This window comes from Diadema setosum, chromosome 9, assembly GCF_964275005.1.
Source record: "Diadema setosum chromosome 9, eeDiaSeto1, whole genome shotgun sequence".
Taxonomy (NCBI): Eukaryota; Metazoa; Echinodermata; class Echinoidea; order Diadematoida; family Diadematidae; genus Diadema; species Diadema setosum.
This window is the reverse complement of record NC_092693.1, coordinates 23861868-23888602: the sequence shown is the minus strand read 5'-3', so window position 1 is coordinate 23888602 and position 26735 is coordinate 23861868. Positions and strand designations below refer to the sequence as shown.

Below are 26735 nucleotides of genomic sequence, written 5' to 3'. Positions count from 1 at the left end.
TGATTGTCTTTATCGAGCACTAGTTCACTTACCCTTCGGTGAATTTCTCCCAGATTTTAATATGTTGTAGCTGAGACTTTGCGCTATCGTACGTGTGCCCTTTGTTTTTCATATGGTGTCGGGATCACGTCCAAAAACGTGGTTGAAATTAAAGGTTATCTTCGATGTATTTTCATATTTCTTTCTTTTTCCAATTTTCTTTGCAATAACTCAAAAAAATAGCCCCTATCAACCCCATATTTTGCACATGTTTAGTTAATGTTACGTACATTATTTCATAAAATAACAACTACTTGATCAGACACCATCTTGGGTAAGTAAACTAGGGTCAAAGGTCATAAATGTTTCATCCTGTATCTTGGTGAATACATGTCTTATCTTTCCCATATTTTGCACACGCAAAGACCATGCTACAAGAATCATTTCACAAAATAACTACTTTTGCTCAGATGCCATCTTGGGGGTGCAAAGTGGGGTCAAAGGTCAAATATACTTCATTCTGCATCTTTGATAGTGTATACGGAATTCGGTACCCAAGATGGCAGGTCTGACTCCCTTTTCAAAATGAGAATCCAAACATCACACGACCAATGTCCCTAATCTCAGGTGAAAACTCGAGTCATTGATTTAAAAAAAAATCGGATCACCTAATTTGTCAGTCTTGACAAATTCCGAGTCTAGTTGACCTTTGTTTTGCTGTTGATCTTGTTTATTGCTACCAGGTTTTTCAGTAATATTTGGGCATCTTCAAATCCCCAGTGAAGAATGCAAAACCATCGCGCATAGTCTCATGCGTGAAAGTTTCTTTACGCGCAATGCTTTATAGAGTGTCATACTGTCAGTTTCAATGTACGGTGTTGATTATATGCTGATGTGTAGTCCAGTTGTATGATTTTCTTTTTTACACAAATGTCCCTCAAACTTACACCAATCTTTTGATTGTGTCTATTGCAACTTTTTAATGGTCATCTTTCACCTCACAGAAATTACACTTTTCATTCTGATTACGACATGTTATAGACCAAGATGTCTATTTAAAAAAAAAAAAAAAAAATTAAATTGGAATGTGCATGATTTGTATCTTTTCAGTTTCTTCCTATACATATGGTTACCTTGCAGAGTTTCCCTGTGTGACGGCTTCAAAATGGACACAAAACCTTGGAGAGAAAACATAGAAATGAGATGCATGCAGCTAGATGAGAAAACATCTTGCCGATAAGCTTCCTCTAGGCATTCTGGTATTCCAAAAGAGACGGTGACTATTGTGGTTGGAGCAAGAGTAATGTCTGACGTCGTTGCGCGAATCCTGAAGGAGCGCCAGCGAAGGCCGGGCCAGCTGGAAACGGAGACAAAGGGCCAATTCTTCTGGCGAGTTCTCCGCGAATCGATCCGTGACACCACCAAGTTAGTCAACAATGCAGACAACAAAAACATACACATCGGCCATGGAGTGCACCACACGCGGAAGATCAACCATCTGGAGCCGATCATGGATGTTATCTTTAATCCACAGACAGAGGTAATTCTATTCTTCATCTCAACTCAATATGTGTGCTTTACAAGTTTACCCGGACACGATTGATTTTTGTAAAAGTCTCCTAGAGATCTTGATTGATCTCTCAAAGATCTCAGGGAGTATATCAGATGATCTCTCAGTAGTCATAATTGGGCTCTCGGGGAACATTTGGCAATCTCCAAGTCCCCACAGACGTTTAGAAATTTGCTGGAAAATTAATTTTTGGTCTTTCAATGATTTTTCAAATGTTTGTATTAGCCATTCCACATAGACACTATATTCATGTTGTCTCGGGGGTCTTGCCAATTTCTGATCTCTTTGTGGTCTCTCAAAGGTCTCCATTATGTGGAATGGGGGCTACTGTATGTGGCATGAGATGGGTGATGAACACTAAATGAAGGCCATGAGTGTCTTGAGGTAGACTCTGTCTGCATCAGCAGCTTGAGAGTTTCCTTGAAACAGCCTGATGAGCATGCGCTAGACACTGGAAAAAAAAATTTACTGCTTGTTATTCATTATCAACTTCGTGAATATAGAGGGTCAATGTTATTGCATTTGTTGTTGCTTTTTTATGTTTTGAAAGGAGAAAGGTATTTTTATTGACTGATCAACCGAACTTTTCTTCACTTGTATGAAATGTATATTGATTTGACAATTACTTATGACTTGATAGATACCACTCACTCATCAGACTCATATTTGAAGAGCCTTTAACCAAAAGGCAATAAATCCATTGAAAAATGATAGATTTAGCACCTTTTGGAAGCAAGCTCTTCATTTATTGGAATTAGTGATATGTTATCTTTCAAAGGTTATAGAATAATTCCTTTTTGTAGCCCCATTCCTGTGCCAAGTAATGTGACGTATGAATTTATGTTGATTCAGGAGTATCTGACAGTGACCACAAGAGGCATCAACATCTTCTATTCTGACGGACGTTTCAAAGACCTGTTTGAACCAGAAGAGTACATTGAAAGGCTGTCATACTGCAGAGGCTCCAAACGATATGTGGGCTGGACACCTTCAGATAAGTTCATTAAGGTAAATTGTCTTTTGATGCAAGGATACAGAATATTTCTTTTCTGAGTAGAAACAAAACAAATATTCTTGATTTAAGAAACAGTGTCATAAAAGTAATAGGTGACCAGTGATTTTACAGAAAGCATGTCAATGATAAAGTAGAGGCAGTTTGATTATCTTGTCAAAAATACTTGTAAAATGTTTGGAGCATTTTCTTTTTTCTACACACAATAGGGTATTCAACCAGCAAATGAATGATATGTCTTGGCTGCTCCTTTGTGTTTTTGTTTGTTTGTTATCTTAACCCTAATCAGGCGGGGCTTTTTTGGCTATGCTAAAACCAGAGGGGGGCGGATTCCGCCCCGCCCCCCGAGATCTCGGCCATCAGTGGTGGGATCACAATGAAATTTGGCATGCGTGACACCCACGTCGTAATCTACGAGATTGTGTCATAAGATTTTTCAAAACAATCAATTTCTAATTTTGATTAATTGATTATGCAAATTAAGCCCAAGATCATATTTTAGTCTAATTAAAAGCATTGAGAGTCTACTTTTTGGTATGTGTATCTGTATTAACATATTCAACAATTGTACATCACAAAATATTCCAAAAGTCATTTAATTTCTTATGTATTTTATTGTTTTTGAAATTTCTTATGTATTTCTGTTTTTCGACTTTTGTTTTTTCTTTGTTTTTTTTAATGGAAATTGTTACTGACCATTTCTGACGGATTCTGCCATCCCCCAAAACCCAAATTACAATATATTCCTGTAACTATCTGTGTACAGATATTTGCACCTGATTATGAGCTGATCTCAGAAGCCAAGTCCCCTCATCCCATCACCTGTGTTCTCTACAACGAGCCCCAAAATGAAGTCATCAGTGCAGGGGTGGGCCACATCATGGTAAGCTGGCCATCAGAAAATGGTTGTCAAAGCAAGTCACAGTATAGCCTAAGGTCCATAGTCAGGGGATGGAGTTTGAAGTGTTCAAAACTCTTTGAAGTAAACTCCACACTGCACCTGTTTTTTAATACTGTTCAGTGGTAGATGTCTATGTTTAATAGCAAATGAAGTATTGGTTTAAAAAAAAAAAAGTCAGGGGATGGAGTTTGAAGTGTTCAAAAATCTTTGAAGTAAACTCCACACTGCACCTGTTTTTTAATACTGATCAGTGGTAGATGTCTATGTTGCCATGTTTAATGAAGTATTGGTTAAAAAAAAAAAAAAAAAAAAGGTTGGTGTTGGGCATATTGGATGATGCTTGAGGTGAACCTGTCTTTGCAACGTGTTGAGAGGAAATACAGTTTAAACTTCATGCCTGTATTGTCGAAGTTTTGAGCTTGGAACTCCTACTATCAAAGTTTTCCAAGGCAACTTCTTTAAAAATATGTCACATGAACTGTGTTAAAGCTTCTTCAGCTATAGGCCTATGTAAAATTTCTAACATTTCAACTTCTTTGCTCATAGAACCATCCACAATCTGAAGCAATGGAAAACTTGATGTCAGAGATTGTACGGAACAACTTTTTTGAAAATTAAGATTTTAAGGCTGCTGTTCTTGTTATTATGTCACTTGCAATCGCTATACAGTCTTTTGTTGTTGTTGTTGCTGTTGTTTTTAAAGATGCACCAGTGAATCATGAAAGGAATGAAGTTTTCTGCAGAATAGGATCCTCATATGCATTTTTTTCTCTCTCACTCTACTTCTTCAATAAGTCATGGTGCTTCCGATATGGTGCAAAGCATCTTATCCCAAAGAAGACAGTCCAAGAACATCTGTTTGCTCAGGATACTTTCACGATGCTGGCCGTGGAGAACACAGCTAGCCGAGCTCAGCGCTGCTTTGCTGTCTGTGAATCCAACATTGCAGTGTTCAACCTACATGAGGGCGCCCTGGTTGAATACAAGCGCAACTTGCATGTCAGGAAAATCACTAGGTAGAATACTAACCACATGTTGTTGTTGTAGTTGTTTTTTCCTCACATTAAAAAAATAACACATTATACACCTGACTTGTGGTCATGGTTTACTTCATGAACAATATCAACAATTTCTATACCCAATAGTGTCCCTCCTTTACACAGCCTTGATCGCTTAAAGGGATGGTACATTATTGGTGGAGATGAGAATTTGGCTTTTAACTTTTTGTGAGATACCAAGAAAACACTTATAAAATAGTACAGAGCATACCATTTTAAGAGGAATTCAAAGTTTATTTGATGAAAATCGGGTTTGGCATGACTGAAACATCCAAAAACAAAGTAAAACAAAGCGATTGCAAAAAAGGTGTGGGTCCAACACTTATTAGAATCGCTCTGTTTTGGATATCTCAGCCATTTCAAAACCAACTTTCGTCAAATAAACGTTGAATTCCTCATAGAATTACATGCTCTTTCATATTTCATATAAGGTTTCTCATTATCTCATCAAAAAATGTTAGAAACCTGAAATTAGGTCTCAATCAAAACTATACGATCCCTTTAAATCTAATTTATGCTGATTATAAGCTGCTTCTGTGCTGTAATAAGAAAATATAATATAGATATAATATAATACTGTATGTATGGAGAAGTATTGGAAGCTGTAAACAGTCTTATTTCAATATGAATTTCATCAGTAAAATCATGTGAATGAAATCAGCTCGTTAGAAAGGTAAAGGAGGGACATTTGCCCAAATGTCTGTGGGATTGTAAGCAGAATTTGTGTCTATATCTTTGAAATAATCATCTTTTTTTTTTTCCCTAAGCAATTTACTCTGCCGTTTTGAATCAGCCTTTTGTTGTAATATACCCTATCTCCTGCAAACTTGACTGCATTTGAACTTTGACACAGATTTTTCTCAAGGCTTTGTTCATCTGGTGGTAAGAATTTCTTATTGGTAGGTGTTTAGAGATGAAGTGGAACAAGTTTTAAATGATAGAAAAACGTGGAGTCTGCAGATTTAAAGTTTGTTTGTTTGTTTGGTTTATTTTTGCATTTTCTTTCTCCCAATACAATTGCAAATGAAAACAGAATGATACAGATAACATACAAATCAATACAAAAAAAAAAATATGTCATATGCGTAACAACATTAGTCTGAAGTGACATATGAATCAAAATAACATATTAAGGCATACTTTATCTATTAACAAAGGAAAAATCAATACAGGGGACCGTCATCATAAGCAGAGCTTGACGTGGATGAGGCCCTATCTGAATATGTGATACCAATATAATACAACACCAATTATATATGTACTCATTAAACTCTTAATCTTAATACACGAAACACATTTTGCTAGAGAAAAAAGAAAAAAAAAGAAAAGAAAAATAGTGACGTGGCGCTTTAAAAAAAAAAAAAAAAAAAAAAAAAGTGATAGTCACCAATCCGTCATTCTTTCCTGGCAATTCATCATTCTTTCCTGGCAATAATTCGTCATTCTTTCCTGGCAATAAATTACATTACAAGATTGAATTAAGTTTGATGCAACATGTTTCCTTATCCATCTCTTCCACATTTTGTGTCCTTCCAGCGTTCTGTTCTTCAACCCGCTGAAGTATCTGATCACCGGGGCACGAGATGGCTCTATCAAGGTGTGGGACAGTGACTGGCACCTCAAACTAGTTTTTGTGGGTCACCAGGGGTCAGTGACAGCCCTCAGCATCTACCCCTACGGACCCTACATCATGTCGGGCTCGGAAGACGCCACTATGCGGGTCTGGAGCCTCGAAACTTGCGATGAAGTAGACCTGTTAGTTGTTATTTGAGAACCAAGTCTCTGTACCGTACTGCTGTCTTTTCTAACCACAGTCGAGATAACTCACTGGTGACTAATGATTTTTCTTCTCTTGTTGTATTGACTTTCTAATACGAACCAATTCCTGCCAGCTTGAATGTGATTTGAATGTGATTGCTTTACAGGGCCTGATGCATCTGGAGGACTTATGCTTGAGGTATTACTATATTCAAATGTGTCACATGCTGGAACTATTCAAAATTCTGCATTTGAACCTCCCGTCTGACAATTGCTTTGAACGATATTAATGTGTTTGACGTCAAGTAGAAATCATTTTACAGGGGGACATGTGTGGTCTGATGCACAATGTTACCAGAGCTACATTACCAGTCATAATATTGAATGAATGCCAACATGTTGTAAACTACTGTCCACATAACAGAGTGGAGACTGGTGTAACAAATTGATTGATTGATCACCTGCATATTGTGTAATGCTGTCATCAAAACAGAATAGAGACTGGTGTTCCAGTGGAGGGACTTGGGACCCAGCTGAGGAGTGACGACATCTTCTCCTTTGCGGGAACCACCGTTGACCTCTGGAAACTCCGCCACATACACAACCTCTTCACAACCATAGGGTGAGGATATTGACAAAGTCTCTTGTGGCAATAGCTTACCACATACAGTATTTCATTCTGCAGTAGCTGGTGCTGTTTCAAGTTTAATACATACTTCAATTGTTCAAAACTTGTGTGGTAAGAAAGAATGTCTACACTTGACCTTAATTGTCTTCTGGAATGTTTTCATAGATTTGTCCTAAATATTTGTTAATGAAATGCTCTTTCTCCTGTTCTTTTCACACTTTGTGAAGTAGATTTATAACACACATATTGTACAGTTCATCATTTTGCACAGTAGGAAAATATACTGTGTTTACTTTCCATTACCGGTAGTTGCAGACAAGTGCATCAATGCTTTGCATATTCATGACTGAATAATCATATAGAAATGAATGTGATTTAGTAATTTTGTACATGTTTTCTGTATCGATTCATTTCTATATTGCTGAACATTTACTTCAAAGCAGCGTGCGTAGATGGAGATGCAGTGTATAGTTTAGTCAACAGTTGTTGCTGATTTCCTCTTCAATCATTCCCTGATGCCTAACAATAAGACTTTATATGTTGACTGTTTGTATATCTTGATAATCTTGATGTGTTTTGATTTCAGGAGCAAAGTCAACAAAATCCATTTGACAACACACCCAGATGTAAGTACAATGATTTTTCCTTTAAATCTCTGACACTATATCCATCACAGCTTGAATGACTCAAACTGTCAAAAATTAGAACCATAAATCAATGCAGCAAAAATGAACACTTTAGGATATGGTGAAGAGTAAGGGTGCGTGAAATTATTGTACAGTTTACCAGTTAAAACCTCACAGCATCATGATCTTATTCATTTTACCGTTGATTTGATTTGTAAGTTAATTAGATATGAATTCATACATGCTAGGCAGCTTAAGAAATTATGTTAGAAGTGAAGTACAGTTGTCGAATCCAGAAAACTTCTACTGAAAATTCTATTTGACTAGATTTATTGGTCTCTTTTCAATTTTTTCTTACAAGTATCACTTGCAAAGTGACCAAATGACAAGGAATTCCAGAATCAAATTAAAGTTCAATCAGCTGACACTTGCTTGTTTGTGTGTATGTTGCATGATACAGGTGGTGTCACGTGCCATGTGCGTCTGTCGGGATGGCACTGTTCGGATCATCACGCCTGGGAGTGGCGACGTCCTTACGACGTTCTTGGCAGAGGATGCTCAGAATGGAGTTATCGATGCAGCCTATGCTGGCAAGGAGAGTGAGTCAGAATATTTCACTTCGGTTTTTCCAAATTTGTTTGTATGTGTTTTTTTTTGCCTCCGCTTCTAAGGGTGCCAACAGCATTATATCTTTGGATTGTCCATTTGTTGGTCTGTCCGTTTATCCCACATATTATTGCGATTTAAAATATTCATTAGAGTGTGTAATGAATTTTCTTTGTACCTGGAACAGCTAAGCTACATGCGATGTAAATGCACTGATTAACATATGGGGGCAAACTCCCTCCAGGTCAAAGGTCAACAGGTATTGTAATTTGGCTGAAATTTACAATTTTAAGCTGAAACTTTATCCAGGAATGTGCTATGGTGACATGAGGTGGTAGGAAAGGTAAAAAGAAATAGACAATAGTTTCCATGATGACATGATACCGATGAAAGGTCAAAGGTTTCTGTCGTCTTATTATGTGACAGTATGTTACCACCATTCCAAATGTAGAAAGTTGCAGATTGGAGAGTTGATTTCGAGTAGAGAATTTTGTTTGTGTCAAAACATCACCAGCGTGAAGTGTACAAACAGCGAGAACTTCCACTCCTCAATAATTTTTGGATTGGTTTGATATTTTGGCTCAACAGATATCTTGTTTGCCATCTTGAAGTCTGGCAAAGTGATAAAAGCAGACACATCCACCAATCCATGCAAGGTGATAAAAACCTGGAGCCCGCCCACAGCCAATCCTGCCGACAGGAACGGCCTGAACTGCGTCTGTCTGTACGAATACGTCGTCCAGTCCACCATGCAGAACGACACGTGGAAGGGCATCCTGAAGTCGCTGACCGCCAGCAAGACCCTGGACGCGGACACGCAGCTGAAGAGCACAGACCGCACGCTGCTCATTGGCGGACGGAAGGATGGACATGTGGCCGTTCTGGATTGGAAAACCATGAAGGTGGTGTTCAAGACAGATGTAAGTCAAAATGCTTGCTTTACTTTTGTCAGTTCCTGGATGTTAAATGGGGGTTCATTGAACAGAAATGTTGATTTCATATTTTCTATTAAAGGACAAGTTCACCTTCATATACATGTGGGTTGAGTGAATGCAGCAACATTGGTAGAACACATCAGTGAGAGTTTGAGGAAAATCAGACAATCCGTTCAAAAGTTATGAATTTTTGAAGTTTCTGCTCGCTCAAGGCTGGATGAGAAAACTACTATAGCTTGTGATGTCACATGAGTACAATGGTATAAAGAAAGAATAAAAAAAATTAAACATATTTTCACTTTTCTCGCATAACAAAAGAACCCGTGACTTCTCTCTTTCAGAAGGCAGGGGGAATATTATTACCCTTAACATATCGTCGGTTGAGAATGATAAGGGCGTTAAGTTGCCTCTAAACCCATAGTGTTCGGGACAACTTAACGCCCTTCTCATTCTCAACAGACGATATGTCAGAAACAAGTCGAAGAAATGTGCACTTTATTCAAAAAGTGAAGATTTGTAAAATTCTCCTTTTATTTTCTTTATATAGTTGTACACACATGACATCATACACTCTGGTAGTCTTCTCATCCAGCAGTGACTGCGCAGATACTTTAAAAATTCATAACTTTCGAACGGATTGTCCGATTTTCCCCAAACTGTCACTGATGTGTTCTACTAATATTGTTGCATTCACTCAATCCACATGTATATGAAGGTGGACTTGTCCTTTAACCCTAAAAAGACTGGGGGGGGGGCCTAAAAGGCCCCCCCCCTCGACATTTCGCGTGATTACTCAGCAACACGCAATGCTCTCGCCGCGATGCTCTGTGACTTTTTTCTTTCGAGTTTCCCGCACATTTTGACACCAAATTTGTGACGCCCGGGGGTACGGTTCTGAAGTTACATAACTTTTTGTACATGCACGTGAGACCGAAAATGGCTCAAAAATGCGATTTTATGTACAAAGTCAATACAAATTGAGTTTTATCACATGGTTCATATAAATATGCTTATTTTTTACTCTCAATGGCTAAAATCAATTTGTTTTATTAGTATTATGCTTCAAAAAGGGTCTGCCACAAATTTTGCTGAAAAAAACAACAAAAACAAAAGGTCGAAAAAACAAAGAAATACATAAGAAAGTCATAAAACAATAAAATAAATAAGAAATTAATTTTGATACCGATTTTTTTTTCAAGTACATTTGCTAAGAGTGCTACAAAGAATATCTAGACCAAAAATGAGCACTTTTGGAGCTTTATTTACTGATTTAGATAAAAAAGGTCTGATTTCTCGCATAAATTAGCATAATTTATCAAAATAAAATAAAAGAAGATTATTTTGGAAAATTTAGATATACGATCTTGTAGATTACATCGCACACTACCATGGTGCAAATTTCCGCGGCGATCGCGCGATCCACGGCCGAGATCTTAAGGGGGGGCCTTTAGGCCCCCCCCCCCCAGTCTTTCGAGCTACCAAAATAGCCCAGTCTTTTTAGGGTTAAGGAGGCTTTTCCTTTTTAACTTTGCTGTTGATACACCAGTATTGTGCAATTGAGATACCTGCAAGCTAGGCACAGCATCAGATGCTGTAACATAGTAACATCCAAATGGGGGACTCTTTTTTTATGTTTGATTCATGCTATGTGACCTTATAACTTCAATTACATAATGCACACAAAAATGTACAAATTCAAAATGTACATTGTATAGTATACATTGCACCATTTTTGCATTGTTGTACTTTCATATGCATGAGCCACGTCACACAACAAATATTTGGCCAAGTGTCATGTACAGTCTCAATAAATCATAACAAGAAATGGGCAAGCATCATCATATTTTACATGCAGCAAGATGGTTATATATTGGTAACTGTATTCATTACCACAAGGTTTTGTTTCAAAATCATCAGAGAATGAAAGTGAATACAGTCAAATTCTTCTTTTCATCATAATGTGCATTGTCCATTATATTCTCTAACTACATGCTCTTGATATATCCTTATCTCTGCTAGGCCCATGGCTACAAGGGTGTCCTGGGACTTGCAACCAATGCCAAGAATGATCAGCTTATAACAGCTGGACTAGGTAAGAGTGTGACCTTTGTTCAGTGTTGTATTAGCCCTTCTTAGCTTTTCATCTTACCTCTGTTTGTACATATGTAAGCCCATACATGCAGCAAGAAGGCAGTTTATTGAAACTCACCAAGGCCTCTACTGTAGAACAAGAAGATTAGAAGATGACTTGAAACAAGGTACCTTGATGAGTTTGAAGAAGTCCCTGGCCGCGTTCGAGTGCTCAAAAGTGAACCAAAGTCAATGGATCCAATGTGTGCCGTACCATACCATGCCAGATTTGGACTGTGGAGATAGCTTACCTCATATGTTATTTTCAGAAGGCGTTACACATTTTGTAGCAACTGGGTCATTCACCTGGCATGTTTAAAGGGTGTGTACAGTTCTGGTCGAGGTGAGGATTTAGCTTTTAACGTTTTGCGAGAAATTCAGAAACCACTCTATGAAATGTCAAAGAGCATGCAATTCTAAGGGGTATCAAAAGTTTATTTGATGAAAATCGGTTTTGAAATGGCTGAGATGTCCAAAATCAAGGTGAAACAAAGAGAACTTAACAAAAGGCTTGGCCTGTAGTCTTTTATTATTATCACTTTTTTGATATCTCGGCCATTTGAAAACCAATTTTCATCAAATAAACATTGAATCCTTCTTAAAATTACATGCTCTTTCATATTTCACAAGAAGTTTCTCATTATCTCACTTAGGAATGTTCAAAACATGAATCCCCACCTCAACCAGTACTGTACAGTCCCTTTAAACTCCGTACAGATGTGCCAAACAAAGGAATGAACTCTTTGCATTATAATGTATGTGCGTATTACACACATCTTCTCATGCCAACTTCCGGTACGGTTATGGTACACTTTTGGAGCACATCAGAAAGTGGTCCACTTTTGGCTTGCTATCATACGGTATGGTACACTTATGGAGCATTCAAGCACTCCTCTAGCACAGGAATGGTACTCTTTAGGAGAGCGCTCGAACACGCCCCGTTTTCACTTCCTTCTCTAAAAGGAGGCATCTTGGTGAGTTCCAGCAAGATGCTCTCTCAGCTTTGTGTTCTAATCAAGGCTCCTCATTAAGTTTTTACAAGTCACCCTCTGATCTTTCAGGCTTAAAGAATTTTTCAAGCAAGTTTCAGCAAATTGCCTTTTTTGCTGCACATTTAAACTTCAGTACTTACTCTGCCCTTTAGACAGCTTTATGACACAAAATAATCTCCTCATTTCTAAAGTAGATATTGATGTATTTTATAGTATGCTCTCGCAGAAAGTAGCTCAACACCCTTTAGTAGTATTAGTGAAATAATACAGTATGCTCTTTGTGATATACGTTGATCTCTTAAACTCACAAAAGATAGGTGTTTAGTCTGTCTGATTTAGCATAGTAGTAGATTCAAAACTAACCCAAATTATAATCTTGTCATTAAGACTGTTACACTGGATAGGTTTTAGATTAAGAATTCACACTTTGCAATAACATCAAAATTAACATGCCAAAATGATATGACCTTGCCTTGAAAGAGATTGGATAGTTATTAGCCAAGCGGTTTCCAAATGAAGTGTGTGTTGCTGTTGTTTTTTTATGTGGTTTGAGAAACGAAGGATATGATGATTAATTCTAGAAAGTGACAAAGTTGACATCTAGTCATGACTTGAAAGCTGTGTAATGATTCTATTAACTCACTGTGAACTCATGCCTGTCTTTAGATTGTGGAATGATCAAAGACGGTAAGTTGGAAGACTGCACCAGATGGAGTGCTTTGCTGTGATATTGACCAAAACAGTTGCTTCGAGTCCTCTAACTTAACACATGCCATGTGTCCTCTTTGTCATGAATTGATATTTGTTGCGGAGTCGACACGAATGGAATGTTGCATCGTGTTTATTTTTGTTGTGGAAACAGTTGGTTTAATACGCAACATATATTGATGTTTCAATGCATGAAATATTGTACTTGGATCTATTGCCAAAAAAGTGATGGCACATGTATACAAGTAAATGTGCACGCAAACACGCACACTAGCCCTTAATAAGCCTGTGTGCTAAAGGCTTTTCCCACACTGCCAGACACAAACACAAAGTGTGATACACGGTAATCAATTGTTTGATGTGTGAGACATCATTCCAAATGTGCTTCCCTCCCTGTTACACCCACAAACCCTTGTCCCAATCTGCATTAGCACAAAAATGAAAGCATGTGATCATATTTGTCCTTTCTTTTATGATAGTATAGGTGCATTATCAAAGATCTAGAAACATGTGCTTCAGTTGTTATGACAGAGCATGGAACTTTGTCTATTTACTGGTAGTGCATTATAAACCACTAGGACTGTAAGGATGATTTTCCCCTTGATTTAGAGTGAGGGGTCAGCTACACAAAACGTCTCATATTAGAGAATCTGTACAATTTTACGTTTGCTGATTTATGTCATGATTAATGTTAACTATGATTAATGTCAGTGACACTTTAATATGCAGAGCAAGTGATTGTGTATATTCATCAGCAGGCCTTTAAGAAATGACACAGTAGAATGGGTTTGCATCCTTTTTCAGCCGATGCACAACTGCATGAGCGCAGACACACGTGTCCAAATTAGTGGCATTGTCATGTACTTCAAAACGTCAGTGCTTTAGGATGTGAGGACAGAAAATATGTCACCTAGGTGGATGTTTTATTTCATCTTTTTATTTGCAAGATGAATGTCTGCTCACTCGCAACTCAACCTCCCTTCCACTGCCAAATCCCTTTCCCAAGTCACCTCCATCGCCACCACCAGAGCAATCTCACATTCCCAACCTACCCACACATTTCACACCACCACTTCACTTGTTATAATTCTTGCTATATTGAATTGGAAAAAAGAATAATGCGCAAACAGATGAATGGATGAATTAATGAATAGATGGTACAATGCATATTTTTAATGATATGATATATAATATGATATATATATTATGATATGATACGATGCCATACGATACGGTATGATACGATATATTATGATGTAGAAAAATGGCTGAATAATTGAAATAAAGTATGGTAAAGCCTCAGGAACAAGAATTATTTCTCACCCAACATTCACTTCATATACACGGTGAAACACATTCTGTGACACTGGCACTCCCAGTAATATTTGGAGTTGGCACTGCACATGACATGCAAAGTGTCCATATGTCTGGTTTTCACACCTCTTTTCCTTCTTTCAGGCAAAGATATGATTGATCAAGAGGTTGAAAGCTTGGGTTAAATGCACATGGTGACATGCATTCTTTAGTGGATATCTGTTGGGTAGGAAATGATTCCCAGGCATTTACAAGTCAAACTTTTGCATTGCATACAATTGCTTATACAGCTGTATGTATGTATGAATTTATTTATAATCTATGTACATGTGTCATAATTGTTTATTTTTGCTTGCAGTATTTAAAATGATATTAAGGGAGTGTACTAAATAGTGTAAAAATATATGATGGTATATTGTGGTGTAAGTTCCTCTGGGAGAGATTTACTGTAAAAATGGAAGTTTTGCTTGCAGTATGGAATGTTTAATCTCTTTGAATTTGTGGAATTATATGTGAAATTCATTTTACTCGACTCGGAGTGAAAAACTACTCACACGAAAAGTTCTGCTTTTACGGTGTACTCTTGTATGCAGTGAAGTAAAAATAGTATAAAAGTCCATATTTTAGACATTTACAAAATCTTGCAAATATGAAAAAGGTTGTGCCTGTTGGAACATTCTTAGTTCATCCATTTCTCTTTTAATGAAGACAGTTTTTACTATTGAGTTTGGAGGACATGCAGTGTTCATTGTCCAATGTCTTCACCTTAAATGGTGCTTCTTCGTCTCAGTTTAACATTGCAGTTCTGATAGTGAATTCAAATACCAATCAGTTACCTCTACACAAAAGCAACACACACAGACCTAATGGCTTCTTATCATTTTAAAGGGTACCTGTGTCAATCTAGAATACATTCAAATTAAACCTTTGATGTCTCATGCAGACAACGTTATCAAGGTGTGGCGTGTCTTCCCGTTTGCTGAGGAGGCGTTGACACCGCTCATGTCCATCTACTGTGCCCACACGCCCCTCCACATGACGGTCATGAAGACAACGCTCTGCGTGGCGTTCCAGGATCCCAACACGGCGACGTACAGTCTGGTGCACTACAATCTCGTCAACAAAAGTGAGCAAAGTGCTTTAAAGCGACTGCTGGCTGAAGATGATGATGTCTTTCATGTCTTGAAGTGATAGTAAAGTCACACTGTTACACAGCTACTGAGTACCTCTTTTAATTACTAAACCTCAGCTGTACTATAAGCAATGACTTACTGAAAGTATAAATCTGTAAATAATTACGGGTTTATTTCACAAGGGGTATGTGTGACCTACATTGGACTTGGGTTAGTGGCTGGCTATTCATACCCCTGTGCGTAGCCACTTGTACCATCTGTATTTTAGGGCGGTTTTCCAATTCCGTATGACCATCCATAGCTTGAGTGCGATTTCATTCGAACTCAACTTTGAGTGCATCTTTTGAAACACTACCCTGGTCTGTTAGTACATATCCACTGGACCTCAAAATGAAGCCACCATGAATATTTTTTTGTTCGCTGTTGTTGTTAAGCCTAATGATGCATAGATATTTAAGATATTATTTCATGAGTCTGAAAAAGTTAAACTGATGCTTACAGTGTCTAATTAACTAACCCAATCATTCAAGGTACACGCACACCTTTTACATTTTGTATCATCAACAAACGGTAAAATACAACTACCAGTAGGTAATGAGATAGTTATCAGCGATGAAAGTGATATGAAGACCATCATGTACAATTCTTGTTTGTTTTCAATCTTGACAGGTCGAAATGATCACAGTCCCGATGAGGACCACATTGACAACATCACAGGTCTTGCGTGCAACTCTCGCATGAAGATCTTTGCATCCTCCAGCACAGATGGCACCATCAAAATATGGGATGACTACAACAGACTCATCAGGTAAGGGTTTTCTCAGTCATTATCTTTAGCACATTCAATTTGTACAATGCAGAGATGAGAAAGAATAAACAAAGAAATGAGATATCAGGGATGCTAGGTTTGTGATTTTTCCTTATGATAGTTCTTGAAAAGAAGATACAGGGAAATGCCGTTAGTCAAAGTCAGATGATAACATTGTAAAGTGTTATATCTTTTAAACCCTTACATTGGGATCAGAAAATCCCATGGAGCTAATGATAATTTCATGTAAGACCTCACAATGTGAACTCAATGTCTCCTCTATGTTTTTATTTCTCCTGTTCCATTTGTAGGAGCATCAAGTTGAACGCTGAGCCACTTGGTATTGACTTCTGCAGTCAGCGGGGAGATCTTCTCGTTGGCATCGGCAACCACATCCACAAGATCAGCCATGATAGCTGTGAGTAGCCTAATGAGTGTGGCTTGACTGAATACGAGCAAGCTGACGGCAGGAAAACAGAGAGTTTTATTCAGTGATATTTTCTCTGTATACCTCAAGAAGCCAAAATGGAAATGTTTACAAACCAGCAAGTTTTGACAGTATTTGATGGTTGCATGCCACTTTGTGTGTTTGTGCCACATTCAAAAAGAGTACAAAACTGTTTTTTAATTGGAATGAATCTAATCTTTCATTTAAAAAAATAATAATAAATAGATAAATTCTGAGAGAAGACAGCAGTCACTGGACTAGGACTTGCTTATCTATAGCAGGGTGGTCTGTTCAGGCCACTCAAATTTTTGAACTTGTAATTTTGAAGGCCCAAAATAAAAGAATATATAGAAATTAATATTGAATTTTAGCTGCCTTATCAGGCCACCAAAAGATAACCTTTGGAAGTTTGATGGCCCATCATCAATTTTTAGTGGCCCTGAGCCACTATGCCACCACTAACGTCAAGCCCTGTCTATAGCACTACTGAAGTTTTATACCGTTTGCTTTTTATCCAAGCATTATTGCCATTATTCTCATCCCTCTCTAGTCTGTAGACTGTGAATTGTTGATTGATCTTCATTATTAGCAACAATCTAGTATATTCATCTGTATATGATGTGCTAAGCTATTGCAAAAATTACGTACATGGTGCACTTTTACAAGGAGATTTTTGTTCGTTGATTTCGTATGCAGACATGCCACGGGTCTACCTTCGCAAGATGGTATCAATGGTCTTTCCTGAGGTCCCCACCGAGACACCCCTGGCCTACGAAGAGGAAGGCCTACGGGCCCTATCGCCTCTCAGTCACAAGAGACTTAGAGCGGCTCACTCCTCACTCTTCAAGTGAGTATGTGTTTCTGATTTCAGAGAATACAGTCATATGACATTCTCTGAGGAGAACAGCCAGCTGAACAGCCATCACAAAGAGGGTCACTTTTCAGAGGGTATGATGTTTAAGTTCCAAAACATCACGGCTGCACAGCTGATCTCGTTATTTCTTTTAATGCATTTTTCTGAGAACTGAAAGTTTCACAAAGGAATGCAGTGAAATATCACTGCAGCAGCCAACAAATAAAGTACCAAATGCAATTTGTTTCACCTTTCCAACATTTTTCTTTTTCTTTTTTTTTTTTTTGCTATTTTTTTCTAAAGGTTTGAACGCTTCCTCGACACATTGACAGAGGAAGAGTCTGAGCAGATAACAAGAGAACGGGAGGAAAAAGAGGAGGTAAGTGAACTCTATCCTCTTTGAAAACAAACAAGGAAAATCACTGAAGTTTTGTACCTTGTACACAGTGGGGAGTTGGGGGGGGGGGGTTGAACATGAATTTTGTTTTACAGTCGGGAGTTCCTGTGAGACCTATAGAAAATATGCATGCTGGATTGTTTGTTGCGCAAAATGTCAAGGATTGACAGTTGCTATGAAGCAAAGCACCCTTTGTCGTACCATGAATGTAACATCTAACTGAAGCACAGTTTGTGGGAAAGCCACAACTCTGTGTAAGTGTGTGCTTGTGCGTGTGTGCTTGTGTATGTGTGTATGTGCAGAAGAGCTTGCCACACATTTTGCATTGAGCACAGTGTAAACCTGGTATGAAAATTTTGTATAAGTCATGAATTTGAACAGGGCAAATATTGAGGATCAATATCTGATCACCTCAAAGTGGATATTATACTTATATCCACTGTCAATGTTGTTGTTCCTCCCCCCCCCCCCCACCCTGCCATCAGGCATACGCCTTGCTTGCAGCCAGAGAGGAGGAGCTACGCAAGCTGCGGGACGGCGAGTTTGAGTTCACCAAGCTCCATGCCATCCAGAAGGGCTCTTCTGCTGCCAGCCGAGTGAAGGCCTCGGCGTTCCGCGGCTACTGGGACAAGGTCCACCTGGAGACGGAGAGGCCCAGCATTCCGGACTACGACGACTGGGATCTGGACCGGCCCGTGGTGGACTATGACCCTCAGAAAGTGTGGATGAAGGAGCGCGAGCCTGTCGGCTTCTTTCCAGACCCCACGCTGGCGAGGAAGCCACACCGGCGGCACAGAGTGCTGGACCCACTCTATGTGAGATTATCTCAGATCTTCTTTCCTCCAATCTTCCCAGTTTCTCCTTTTTCTCTTCTTGTTCTGGCTTGCTTTAATCCTGAAGATTATTGCAGATTTTGTCATTAACTCACTCTCCCCCTTTCCCTTCCTCTCCTTCCCCATCCTCCCCCTTCCCCTCCTCCCCTTCCCCACTCTCCCCCTTTCCCACTCTCCCCTCCCCCATCCTCCTCTTTTCCCATCCTCCCTGTTTCCCAACTTCCCCCTCCCCCATCCTCCCCCTTCCCCATCCTCTCCTTCCCCCTTCTTTTCATTTTGCTCCAGCATGTACATGTTTGGAGACATAATGCATTTCTAATTAAGGTTTACTCTGTTTGAGACTAATCTCTTGGGACTGAAGAAAAAACTTTGACTAAGAGAACATTTGACTTAACAGGATGAAAACAAAAGATTATATAAGAATGGGTCCTGGAAAAGATGCTCAACTTGGTTGATATTTCTGTGACTTTGACCTATACAGAGTCTACTTTATACCTCATGCAATTCTTAATGAAGTATGTTTGATGTTGGCTTATGTTTGCTAATGTTGTGTGTTGTAGTAAGCAACCTGCTTCATGGAAGAGAAAAAAAAAACTCTTAAATTTCAGCCAAAGGAGAGGAAGCAATGCCGTCTCTCACTAGAGGTATTTGATAAATCTAACATGTATCATTAATTCCTTTTTTCTTTATATGACAATGTGCAAATGTATTGTCATAGGAATATTAACTACTATGCTCTGGAGGGGAAAATTCATGTTGAGTGTTCATTCTGATGTTAACTCCTCTATCCAGAGTCTGTTTATACAAATAGTTTGCAAGTTTGCATCTTGTAAGTTTTCAATATCATTTTTTTTAAACATCTGTATTTACATTTACGTCTGACTCAGATGGGCAAATTGGAAATGGGTACCAACACTGTTGATGATGAGGATGAGACAAACGAATGTCAGGAGAAGCCAGAGAAGGAGGGAGATGAAAAGCCAGCTGGAGAGGCCGAGGTGGATGGAGGTTCGGGAGACCAAGGGGAAGTTAAAACAGATGGGGACGACAAAGCGGTCAGCGACGGACAAGACGCTGAGGATGAGAAGGAAGAAGCGAAGAGAGAACAGAAGAGCAGAGTGCTGCGGGAGGACGAGGAATTCCCCCTGCCCATCCACCCCCGGGGCTTCATCCCCAACTCTGTGCTGGTCCGTCTCATCTGGCCCCCGGAGGAGACTGCCAAGATGACGGAGGACAGGTACCGCCCCCCTCAGCTCGACGAAGACCAGCTGGCTCAGATTGAACTCCACAGACAGGTGAGATTCCTAGGTGTTGACTGCAGGGCAGTGGGGACATTGTACTTTCTGTGTTTCCATAATTTTTTAGTTTGCAGGCTAAAAAGTACTACACCCTCTGGACTAAAGGACCTCTATGAAGACTACAAAATCCTAACATTTGGCTAAATTAGTAAATTCTGTACAAAACTTCTCTCACATGTTCTGATAAAGAGTATGACCTCTGCTGAAAGCTGTGTTATTTTTGTCTCAAAACAAGTGACAGTGTATGACATGGTCATGTGTAAACAGACTTTATTCATCCTCATTGAGATTGTATTTTGTGCTATATTGCGTAAAAAACATACACAAAATGTAACCTCTAGAGTTTGTGATATTTCATGTACATATATTTGGTTGTGTGTGGACTTTGTCTTAAACAGTTTACCTTTTTCTTAATGTTTGTAATTTGTAAGTTTGTAACACGTGTAGACATGACATCCATTAGCAATGTGTACTTCTAAACATTAACAACAATGATTTTTTTTTAAATTTGCTTTACAACTAGTTCATTTAATCTATGATTTTAGTTTGCCTAGGTTTGAAGTGAGAGATTTACCAGCTGAATGATTTCAGGGTATATGTGGCATTACAAGAATATGTTTGAACCTTTGTGATCTTCACTGACAGGAGTAGTGTGATTTGTTATATAACCAACTCTTCCTATCTTGTCTTTGCCAAATGTCACTGTCGTTTCTTCAGAGGACGATGGAATCCCCAGAGGTGAAAAAAGCAGCAGCACAAAAATTGTTGCATCATTCTTGCAGTATTATTTTCCACTGTTTCTCTGTTGTTCTGGCACGGTGTATGCATGCACATCACCTAAATCTGCATTTCTTTCTCTTGGCGTTGAGCCTATTTTTGTTTTTGTTTTTTCTGTTTTTTGTTTCTTTCGTTTGTCTTTTTTTAAAAACATTTCCTTTGATTATGATGGTCTTGCATGGAAATCTGCACACTGACAGCATGGAGCTAGCTACCTACTTGTTTGTAGGCCACACAATCAATTTTTGTCTGTCCATAATGGGTAAATCAGGGCTTTGGTAAGAAGGTGAGATTGGGTCCAGTGAAGCGTCAAGTCAAGTAAACTTTTACTTCATCCCATTTAACTGGGATACAGTAATATCCTTGGGTAAGTCAGTCAAGAGGCAAAATCTATACTTCCATTCTGCATTGAAAAGATAAACTTTAATTTTGTCACTGCATAGGCCTACCAGTTTGTTTTCACCTGAAGCAGAAGGTTTACACCAATGTCATTTTACAGTAGGTACCCTTTGCACAGCCCCACAAAAACTTACCTTTTCAGTGACCATTCATGCCAGTAAAATTGTTTATTTTCAGTACTTTATGGTGCTCTGACAATAAATTGTATGGGATTTGATGGAAAGGATAAAAAAGCAAGTTTGTTTGTTTGTTTGTTTTTACAAGTTTCCAGGGCATAGCTATGAAAAAAAATTTTAATGATATATTTCCACATCAATGCCAGTATAAATGCAAGAAAATCATTTCCTTCAGGTGCAATTATTTTTCAGTTAATTTTCTTCCACCTACTGCCTTTGAGAGTGCATGGGGCCCACAATCAGGGCACCAAGTTTTCAATCACAGAATACGCTTTGCAGTGGTTTGGCGGCACTCACTGCCCTGCCTCTTCACACTCCTTCGTCTATCTGTCTGTCTATCTGTCTGTATTCAGAAGAAGCTCAGATCCAAAACCGCACTGCTTTTCAGCGCAAGATATGGGCTGAGAAAATATGAGAGGAGCGATCAGTACTCCTGGTTTTGGAGGGGATCCGCCCGTAACGTATGTTCAAAGTCGAACCAGAATTAGTGTACCATCGCCAGCATGGTGCTCCACCTATGTAGTCTCCATTGCTTTCATGCCATGACATTTAGGGTGATGATGTGCATGCTCATGAGTTATTCATCGACAGACTGTAAAATTTCATTGAATCATTACTTGACACAAAAGAAACACAGTTTTTCCTTGTCACATGATAGATCTATCCATGCATCTAACTGAAACATCACATGTTCAGTAGTTAAGTCTTCCACAGCATGTTAATTTCACTATTGATGTGGGATATTTCACATGATTTTTTTATTTCAAGTATTTTACAAAAAATAAAATTATTTGTCGATCATTATCAAAACATGAACAAGGGAAACAGAAGAAGCAATAGTATCTATAGCATGTATAAAGCAGAAATGTCATTTACCGATATGGATAGCAAGAGCAGAGTCTGGATGCATTTGACTTTGAATATTGCTCTTATTAATTTTGGAAATCAGGATTTACCTGCAAAAGTTTCAGCAGCCTTATTTCTAATGTTCTGTAAGTTTCATCACAGAGTTCATTTACTCACCTTTCAAACAATACCATTCAAGAAAAGTGAAAATATTTTGAGTTGCATCATCGAGTCATGTGTTGCATATCTTACATCTGTGGAAGACATCTTAGGAGGTATCACCTCTGAAGATATAGAAAGTTGCCATAATGACTGTCCCATTGAGTGTTTCGTCCATCAGGCTTGATGTGAAACTTGCACCTCACACACAGCACATGGGCACATCATGAACACGTCTGCATGTTTCTCCCCAAAAGCACACCCCCACAGTCCCACATGCAAGAAAAAATTTAATGTTTGTCTTTGTTATGTGTTTCTCCGACAGTCCCACAAACACAATAAAATGTAATGGATGGTGTCTTTGTCATGGTAATCTGTGCCATAGTACAAAACCATCACCCCCTCCCCCTCAAAAAAAACAATAATAATAATAAAATAAAAAAATAGATAAAAATGTGTGTTTCATGCATTGTCTGACAGTTCTACATACAAGATATGTTTTGTCATGTAAAATTTCAGTCGGAAACTTGGAAACTGGAGAACAGTCATGTTTCATTTTCCAGCAGAGTTTCCGTGCATTTGAGCAGTCTGCAGTTAAAGGTGTTGTACATTCCATGATTTGTTGTGGATACGACAAGTGTAACGATGACAGTGAATCGTATTTGCTTATGATTAACACACAAAAAAAGAGATAGAAAGAAAAAAAATGAAATCAGCGCTGCAGGTGATCGTGGATAGAACTTGCAGTCCATGAAAAACTTTCCACGCCCTCTTAGCGATCTCTCCATCTCAAAATTTCACATGTGCACCTAGGACATGTGACTAAGAATTCAGCATTTGTCTTGAGAGTTTCAGGCAGTAGGCAAATCTAAATGATTCAACACCAAAGATGGCATAGTAACAATATCTTTCCTTTATTGTTTTTTTTTTTTTAATTTCTGAGATGAAAACGTATGTCATTTAAATGCAGTATGTTGCAGCTGCAGTGAGATAAAGTCCTTTGAAAGCTCTCTCTCGTGATAACATGAAAACTATAAAAGTTGCCCCAAAGATGGTTTATTAGAAGGCTTATTACAATAAGTACTTGCATAATCTAAACAGACAACGTTAGGTATCAATCACTTATTCCCAAATGCCCAGTGTGGACCCTGCAAATCTGGGAAGATTTGTTTGGCCTTCTTTTTTTTTTTTCTATTTCTTAAAATAGATAATATTTCACTACAAAGCATGCATCTTTTGGGGGACTTTGGTGCGGTATCTCTGTCAGATGTTGTTCTCATCCTTGCATGATACTCTATGTATATTGGAGGTTGTCTTTCTCTCAAGAGGTCATATGTTACATTTCCTCTAACTTTTGATCCGACATTTTGTGTCAATATATGCTACATTACAAGTCACAGCGCTGCAGGTGATCGTGGATAGAACTTGCAGTCCATGGAAAACTTTTCACCCCCTCTTAGCAATCTCTCCATCTCAAAATGTCACATGTGCACCTGGGACATGTGACTAAGAATTCAGCATTTGTCCTGAGAGTTTCAGGCAGTAGGCAAATCTAAATGATTCAACACCAAAGATGGCATAGTAACAATATCTTTCCTTTATTGTTGTGTTTTTTTTTCTAATTTCTGAGATGAGAACTTATGTCATTTGAATGCAGTATGTTGCAGCTGCAATGACATAAAGTCCTTTGAAAGCTCTCTCATGATAACATGAAAACTATAAAAGTTGCCCCAAAGATGGTTTATTAGAAGGCTTATTACAATAAGTACTTGCATAATCTAAACAGACAACGTTAGGTATCAATCACTTATTTCCAAATGCCCAGTGTGGACCCTGCAAATCTGGGAAGATTTGTTTGGCCTTCTTTTTTTTTTTTTCTATTTCTTAAAATAGATAATATTTCACTACAAAGCATGCATCTTTTGGGGGACTTTGGTGCGGTATCTCTGTCAGATGTTGTTCTCATCCTTGCATGATACTCTATGTATATTGGAGGTTGTCTTTCTCTCAAGAGGTCATAATTATGTAACATTTCCTCTAACTTTTGATCCGACATTTTGTGTCAATATATGCTAAATTACAAGTCACAGATTTCATCTGGATATTAGTGCTTTTATTCGAAAACCTTTAAAGAGATCAATGCAAAATATGAAGAAAGCCAAGAAGTTTCATTTGAAATCTTTTATTACCAAATTCCTTATCACAAGGGGGAAAAATTGTGGGAATAAATCACTTTATCTGACTTTATTAACAGTTTCACTCATAGATCATAGAATAATACAATGGGTGTTTTGTGCGTGTACAACTGTGTTTGTTTTGTTTATTTGTTTTTCTGGTGACATCACTTTTTGGACCAAACCAGTCCATATTAAAAGCACTAGATATGATACATTTTTTTGTTTGTTTCTGTACAATTTTGCTGCTAAGTGTTTACTTCACAAATGTGCCATGGTACATGGCTTGATTTATTCCATTTATTCCAAAATTAATATCGCTGTCAATCTTTGTATTCATTTGCTTATTGTTAATCATTTGCATAGTATGCTTCAGTCCCTACAAGAACTGCTCTGTTTGTTTTTTCATCAAAACATCACAGTGTTGATGTTTATTGCATGTTATTTTGTCAAAATGTCAGGTCAGTTACTAAAAGCACATTACACAATTCACCAAGAATGCTGAGTGCATATCTTTTGGTGGGACTTTGGCGTCTGATTAGAGTTCATAGTCCAGTCTGTTGAGTGATGTCACAAATTGAAAAATAGGCAGACGCTTCCAATCCGTGGAGAGTGAATGTTTCCGCTCATAACCACTTTTTTTCTCCCTCTCTCTGTAATCCCATTGCTTCCTCCAATTTGAAATATGTGTGATTGCTGTCAGTTAAATCCTGTTCATGTTTGTATTTTCATGCCAAATGTAGTGAAGTGAGAATAAATTCAGCAGCAGTTTGATGCAGCTTTCATACTGTGCACTTACTGTGAGTCAATCATGAGTGTGGAATCCACTCGGTATGTTTTATCTTCCTTCATTTTTTTTTCCTCTCACTTTTTCACAAAATTGCTTTCATTGGATCAGCGAGTCATTGTCTGGTCTGAAGAAGACGAGGTATACTGCTTTGAATTTTTGATTCTTCTAATTTTTACATGATAACGTCTGTTCCCCTCTATGATTTGTAAATGATGATCAAATATTTCAGTTGTACCCTACAGCTGTAACGCAAGGTTGCATGCTGCTTGACTAATATACATCTCTGCATACAAAAATTGATAATCACATTTAAAATCTGAGATGAAGTAGAGCTAGAGGCTGATGATAGGAGATTGAATGAACATTACTATCATGCAAATGAATATGTGCTTGCAATATTTAATGAATATATATATATGTAATGCTTAGTCACACTTAAATGCAAATATTTATCAGTTTTCTTCAGATGAATAATAAGTAAAATAATCATCATCCTCAGTTTGCATAATATAAACTGTGCTTTGTTTGATCTTTGGACTTAAAAGGACAAATGGCAATGATTTGATAGTTGTGTTAAATGGAATTTGTACTGACTCAACAGCTTGGCTGTATAATGTCTCATTGCAAATCCACTTGCAGTATTCTGCAGGGGGTTTGATGTTAATTTTTTGTCTGATTCTTAGACCAAGCATTTGCAAATGATTTGTGATCATGATAATTGACATTTGATAGTTTTTAGAGTGCCTGGCTATTTTTTAATGAGCTAATATTTTGCTTAATTTTTAGCATAAAATAGCAAATTAATCATTAATGCTTGTTCTGACCTTTTGGAGTGTTTTAACAAGGCCTAACACAATCTAAATTACAGGTAGGTTGTTGTAGATATTTGACATGCTAGGAAATTGTGATGAGTCATTTAGGTCATGAATGTCCTGATTTCCTTGGTAAACAAAATCACATGCACACAATTCAAAGAATGGCACATACACAGAAGTGTGTGAGTGTGTGTACACATATTTTGTGTATTCATGTAGCATGCATGTATGTCAATCTTGACCTTTTCCACCTCGTGTGAGTCCAAAAAAAAAATAGTCAAAAGTCAGGATTTTCTTCTCCAGCAGAAGACGAAAATCGCGAGCAGAGAGGGCAAATTTCGCGTAAGTCCAAGAGCTTTGATTCGGTGGTCCCAATGGTTTGGACTGACATGGGGGTTTACTGTCTGGGAAAAAGAAGAAATCAACTTCCTTCAAATACTTTTCAGAGGGTCATCTATGCTAATGAGGGACAGGTGCTCTTTGCTCATGTTTGGTGGGGGTCTTTTGTATTTTTCTTGCTTCAAACATTTTTTTCCAGTAATGGATGTTTAATTCTGACATGTGAAAGTTTTTTTTTTTTCTTGCTTTTGAGGATAAATCGATAGACTTCTT

The 26735-nt window shown here is 38.1% G+C and overlaps 1 protein-coding gene across 1 annotated transcript in view; it reads left to right on the top strand.

Moving 5' to 3' along the window:
* Positions 1 to 1136: 1136 nt before the first annotated feature.
* Positions 1137 to 26735, top strand: part of LOC140232618 (uncharacterized) — a 47438-nt gene continuing 21839 nt past the window's right edge. Inside the window, exons 1-19 of the mRNA XM_072312716.1 lie at positions 1137 to 1519; positions 2402 to 2557; positions 3328 to 3444; positions 4258 to 4478; positions 6057 to 6275; positions 6772 to 6900; positions 7493 to 7532; positions 7993 to 8131; positions 8727 to 9058; positions 11093 to 11165; positions 15161 to 15343; positions 16020 to 16158; positions 16470 to 16576; positions 17303 to 17453; positions 17763 to 17838; positions 18342 to 18671; positions 19577 to 19984; positions 20705 to 20725; positions 25417 to 25446. Coding sequence (XP_072168817.1) covers positions 1283 to 1519; positions 2402 to 2557; positions 3328 to 3444; positions 4258 to 4478; positions 6057 to 6275; positions 6772 to 6900; positions 7493 to 7532; positions 7993 to 8131; positions 8727 to 9058; positions 11093 to 11165; positions 15161 to 15343; positions 16020 to 16158; positions 16470 to 16576; positions 17303 to 17453; positions 17763 to 17838; positions 18342 to 18671; positions 19577 to 19984; positions 20705 to 20725; positions 25417 to 25446 — 3108 coding nt within the window. The 5' untranslated portion in view covers positions 1137 to 1282. The remainder of the gene's footprint in view (positions 1520 to 2401; positions 2558 to 3327; positions 3445 to 4257; positions 4479 to 6056; positions 6276 to 6771; positions 6901 to 7492; positions 7533 to 7992; positions 8132 to 8726; positions 9059 to 11092; positions 11166 to 15160; positions 15344 to 16019; positions 16159 to 16469; positions 16577 to 17302; positions 17454 to 17762; positions 17839 to 18341; positions 18672 to 19576; positions 19985 to 20704; positions 20726 to 25416; positions 25447 to 26735) is intronic.